This window comes from Procambarus clarkii, chromosome 73, assembly GCF_040958095.1.
Source record: "Procambarus clarkii isolate CNS0578487 chromosome 73, FALCON_Pclarkii_2.0, whole genome shotgun sequence".
Classification (NCBI taxonomy): domain Eukaryota; kingdom Metazoa; phylum Arthropoda; class Malacostraca; order Decapoda; family Cambaridae; genus Procambarus; species Procambarus clarkii.
Genome location: NC_091222.1, coordinates 26,059,142 through 26,065,141, shown reverse-complemented (window position 1 = coordinate 26,065,141; position 6,000 = coordinate 26,059,142). Strand labels below are relative to the sequence as shown.

General features: G+C 40.2%; 1 protein-coding gene across 2 annotated transcripts in view; it reads right to left on the bottom strand.

Moving 5' to 3' along the window:
- Positions 1–216: 216 nt before the first annotated feature.
- The window catches only part of LOC123774129 (BRCA2-interacting transcriptional repressor EMSY), a 91,324-nt gene continuing 85,540 nt past the window's right edge, over positions 217–6,000 (bottom strand). For both annotated transcript variants that reach the window (XM_069312728.1, XM_069312727.1), the window contains exons 19-20: positions 2,717–2,749; positions 217–1,224 (exon numbers count right to left, since the gene is read on the bottom strand). In XM_069312728.1, coding sequence (XP_069168829.1) covers positions 1,178–1,224; positions 2,717–2,749 — 80 coding nt within the window. In that variant the 3' untranslated portion in view covers positions 217–1,177. The remainder of the gene's footprint in view (positions 1,225–2,716; positions 2,750–6,000) is intronic.

Below are 6,000 nucleotides of genomic sequence, written 5' to 3'. Positions count from 1 at the left end.
CTCCCCGGCGCCTCGGGATCGAACCCAGGACCACAGGATCACAAGTCCAGTGTGCTGTCCGCTCGGCTTCCCTGACAAAAACATGTGATATGACAAAGCATGTGGGATCAGTTAGACATTCAACCAGTCAAGTGATTTCCAATACCACCCGCTCATGTCATCGATCTTAATATAAACATCAAATTCCTTGGACTGAGAGAATTAAAATATTCAATATGGACTTACTGTATTTATGATATAAGAGTTACAGGTTATCAATATCATTTTCTTCATATAATACAACTTTCATAACTGAATTTATGAAGATAAAATCACAAATAAATTATTTTCAAGTTAGTGAAAAACAAGAATGGATGACATTATGCATAGATGAATAATATACAATATTTTATCTTAGCAAATTTCTTTGAAATTCAATGTCAATGTCTTTAACTTATACATATACATTCTTACCACAATTTATTGTCCAAGAATGAGAATGATTAATCTATTAACATGAAACTATGATAATATTGCAATTTTTATACAAGGACATGATTTGGACAAGTGATACAATCAACCCGTCCTCTTAAAAAAACCTCACTTTTGCCTGCTATGCGCGGCACTATGGCCAAATTTGCACGTAATTTGAAATGAAATCGACTCACAAAAGTTACGTACAGTACTGTCCCTTTTTTTTTTTTTTTGAGTCGTCCGGCTTACTCGGGAAGCTTAGAAAAGGAAACTTTCCATTAACGTTTTTCATACCGTTTTGAAACTTTATGAGAATTTCCTCCCCACCTAACCTATCAGAGGACCCTTAACTTACTGTTGTTGAAACAAAAAAAAACAATTTTATTTTAATTTTTTTTTTCCATTTTCAAGTTACGTCCATATTCGGCCAAAAGGCCAAAAGCGACGTTCTTTTTAAGAGGACAGGTTGATATAATAGGCAGAAAATTTAGACATCTTCAATATTTCATAAAAAGATATACTGTAGTTTTTACTACACATCCAGAAGTGAGATCAACGATTAAGCAAGAACAAAGATAATCTGAACATTCAGTATGTACAATAACAATTTATAAAATCACTAAAATAAATTTTGTTTCAAAACAAAAAACGTATCTACAAATTAAGTGTGTCTTAAAAATAATGTATAAAGTATCTAGTTATACTCTGGTTGGCACTGTGAATGCTACTGTTGGGGTTCTCTTTCTTCTGGTCCATCCAGCTCATCTGAGGCTGCGGAAAAAATGTAAACAATAAATTAGCTCATCAAACTTCTGCAAGAAATGCAGAATTCTGCATTCCTTGCATAAACTTGTATGAGTAGCTAGTCCCAACCCTTCACAACACACACAATTTTTATCCTTCAAAATGAAGCAAACTACAATCTTAAATATTTTGAAAGCTTTTATATATAAAAGGAATGACTCTCCCAAGTTATACAAATAAAACAACCCGTGAAAAGTAAGAATAGATATAAATTAAATATCACCAAACCACTTGGGGTGGACGGTAGAACAACAGTCTCGCTTCATGCAGGTCGGGGTTCAATCCCCCGACTGTCCAATGTCTTATTTCAACCATTTCTTATCCCCCGCCCCATCCCAATTCCTTATTCTCATCCCTTCCCAGTGTTACTCATAATCGCTTGGCACTTTCCACCTGATCATTTTCCAATAGATTGAATAAATCCAGAAAAAGTCTAGTAATTTCTAGAAGAATGCGACCCATACTCAGCCATTCTAATTAAACTTTTGTCTACGTGATTATATCTGAAGACTTAAATTATATTTTTATTATGTTTATAGTGCCATTTTTTCCATAATTGACAATAATACTTGTATCATGAAACATGCCAGCATGGGCTACATATATACAGCACATGCAGTCCCCATGGTGTAGTACAAAGACACTCAACCAGCGTTTCATGAGCACTTTAGCCTGCGTTCGTATCCTGCCCGGGGAGGATTTACCGAGCGCCAATCCTCAACAGCTCACATCCTGGGAAAGGTCAGACGTTTGACCTAAGGCAGACTTTCATACAACCTAAGTACAGGTTAACCTATTTGATGGGGGTTCTGGGAGTTGATCTACTTCCCCAAGCCCAGCCCAAGGCCAGGCTTAACTCGTGAGTTTCCTATCCTTGGTAATGGGAATTCAATTACACTACTTCAATGTTTACCCAGGGGTACATCTCATCCTAAACTAATTGAGAAAAAAGCCTGCGTTAAATGTAATGAAACCCAATTTTCTGGGTGAAACGTCCCCCCAGAAAAATCATGTCTTAAATGGAGAGCTTGTAACATTTGTAATTAGTATTCAAATGGGACCGATTGCTTCCAGGAATTCAAGTCATGTAATTCTTCTGTTTTTATTTTTTTGTGCGTGCACAAATAGGAAAAAAATCAATGGCTGACTACTCTCTCGTGTACTATAAAATTACACCACACTGGATGATATTTGGTTCATTTCAGCTCAAATTGGTTACAGTTTTCAATAATGTATCTTGAACATTTTCTCTGTCTTGTTCTCTGACTTATTGATAAGAGATTAATGATTATACCACAATATATGTATTCATATTTTAAGAGTGACAATCATCAGTTATGCTAACATGAACAACAATACACTACTGTGCAAAATTATCACAACAATGAACAATAAACAATTATATATATATACAGTTTCGTAAAGGACAAAACTAAAAAGAGTAAATGTATTTTCTCACCAGAGTTACTGTTGCTATCAGAAGAACTTTCAGCTGTAAAAAGACAGAAAAAGAACATGAATCAATACAAGTTTCTACTGTAGATCTGACAGAGCCCAATAGGCTCGGGAACCTGTACATGAGCAAGTTAAATGATGGCTGCGAGGCAGGACCAAACAGCCAAAGCTCAACCCCCGCAACCAAAACTCTGCGAGTACAACTAGGTGACTACATTATTAAGTTCATCTTTTATTTATCTTCAGAGTAACATCTTTACATCCCTGCTATGTAAACATCTTTACATCCCTGCTATGTAAACATCTTTACATCCCTGCTATGTAAACATCTTTACATCCCTGCTATGTAAACATCTTTACATCCCTGCTATGTAAACATCTTTACATCCCTGCTATGTAAACATCTTTACATCCCTGCTATGTAAACATCTTTACATCCCTGCTATGTAAACATCTTTACATCCCTGCTATGTAAACATCTTTACATCCCTGCTATGTAAACATCTTTACATCCCTGCTATGTAAACATCTTTACATCCCTGCTATGTAAACATCTTTACATCCCTGCTATGTAAACATCTCTACATCCCTGCTACATAAGAATGAACAAATCCACAAGGGCCGTGACGAGGGTTCGAACCTACGTCACGGCCCTTGTGGATTTGTTCATTTGATGCATCACGCTATTGTGATTTCTGTGTGTACATAAACATCTCTACATCACTGCTATGTAAACATCTCTACATCACTGTTACGTAAACATCTCTACATCACTGCTACTTAAATTCAATGTTCACCATGAGTATAACAGTGCTCCAATAATTCTAACCGTGCCTAAATTCAAATCATTTGATGTACAGTATCACACTTTCTGCTCTTTAGTTAAACACACATTGTACAAATAAACTAATGGCTAAGTATAAAATATTTACAACACACTGAATGCCTTCTTGAGGTTATCTTGAGATGATTTCGGGGCTTTAGTGTCCCCGCGGCCCGGTCCTAGACCAGGCCTCCACCCCCAGGAAGCAGCCCGTGACACCTGACTAACACCCAGGTACCTATTTTACTGCTAGGTAACAGGGGCATAGGGTGAAAGAAATTCTGCCCATTGTTTCTCGCCGGCACCTGGGATCGAACCCAGGACCACAAGATCACAAGTCCAGCGTGCTGTCCGCTCGGCCGACCGGCTCCCTTGCCTAAATTCAAATCATTTGATGTACAGTATCACACTTTCTGCTCTTTAGTTAAACACACATTGTACAAATAAATTGATGGCTACGTATCAAATATTTACAACACACTGAATGCCTTGCGTACAACAAACCTCTACTAAACAGCACTGTAGACTATAATTGTTATCTTTCAGCATCACTACCCTGTTTCCCACTTTCACGAGGAGGGGGAGCCATCCTTGAATAAATACGAGAGCAAACAACAAAAATTGGCCTTCGAGGAAATATGAAAACCTCATTCTAAAGAGGGACATTCGGTCAGTCCTCTAAGGTAAAATTTCCCCGGACTCTGTTGGTTACTATCATGTCAGGGCAAGTTGATATTCCACACCGATACTGCAAGGAACTTATCAGATGTGGTGCCAGACAGGCACTGGAGAGAGAGGGAGGGAATTATCGGGGCAAAGCACCAACCCATTATGACTATATAGCACCTTTACGGGCTATTCATGCCCGTGCCACCTCTTGGGTGGCTTAATCTTTATCAATTTTGGGATGCGACGGGGGAAAAGGATGGGATAGCCAAAGCAACTAGCTATCCAATTCATTTCGGATAGCCAACTTATCCAAAATGCCCAATTCCACAGGGTGATGGGCCGAAGCAATCCCACTTCCCCTCAATTCCAGTAATAAATCACTGAAGAGCAGTTACAGTGGACCCAGAGCACACAGCCCAAAGAAAGCCAAATCTTCCTCAGTGATGCAAATTTCCACACCATGTTGTGCCCAAAGGAATGTATCCGACCACTGATCCCGGGCGCCCTTGCAAGGGCTGGTCATGAAGCCTCCAACTCGGCACCAAAGGGGGTCCAAACACACTAAGTGATGGGGCAAGGATGGCACCATAGAGTTGAACCCCAAAAGGGAAGCTGGGAAAGCAAGAGCTAATGAAGGGTGAGTGGGGCCCTGAACCTGCAGGTCCCAGGAATGGAAAAACAAGTGGGGAAACCACACAGGCAAAGTTCAAGACCCGGATTCATAAAGCAATTACGCAAGCACTTACGAAACTGTCCATCTTTTCTCAATCTTTGGCGGCTTTGTTTACAATTATTAAACAGTTAATGAGCTCCGAAGCACCAGGAGGCTGTTTATAACAACAACAGTTGATTGGAAAGTTTTCATGCTTGTAAACTGTTTAATAACTGTAACCAAAGCCGTCAAAGATCGAGAAAAGATGTACACGTTCGTAAGTACTTACAAAACTGCTTTCCTGCACAATGCTTGACGAACTGGCAACTCATCTGGGGCCAATCCAACACCTGATAGCAATGCAACTGCAAGCACAGCAAAGCTCCCATAGGTAGGAAAAACAGAAGCTGACAGAGTCCCAAGGGAAATCCAGCCAAGTTCAAACATGGGATTGAATCAAATGGCACTTCTTCCTGTTCAACACAAACCCAAACCCAGCAAGTTGGTAAAGAACCAGATTCCTGGCCACCTGATAAGTGGAGTGACTCGGGGCCCACACCAGCCAGTCGTCGACGTTATCTTGAGATGATTGGTTATCTTGAGATGATTTCGGGGCTTTAGTGTCCCCGCGCCACGGTCCTCGACCAGACCTCCACTAGAGGTAGGGTAATACATGAACCCTTAAGAGATGTAGCCAGGCCACAATGACCAGAACTTAACCTGGTAAACACATGAAGGACCAGTTTAAAGTTGAATGAAAGAACTCTGAAGCATTAAGCCTGATGCCCAACAACAAAGCCTGGCCAGTCTCTGAACCTGGGATCGATGGGAACGTGCCAGTACCTGTTGTCTCCCTGTTACAACAGCCTGGTTGGTGGTCTGGACAAGCAAGCTGTTGGGTGTAGCTGCTTGCAGCCTGATGTATGAATCACAGCCTGGTTGATCAGATATCCTTTGGAGGTGTTTATCAAGTTCTTCCTTGAACACGATGAGAGGGTAGCCAGTTATGTGTCTTATGTGGAGAAGGAGTGTTGAAAAGTCTTGGCCACTTTATGTTGATGAGAGTTCTCTCTCTCAGTATACCAATTGCAACTCTACTTTTCAATGGGGCTGCTTTGTACATCCTGCCATGCTTCCTGGTTTT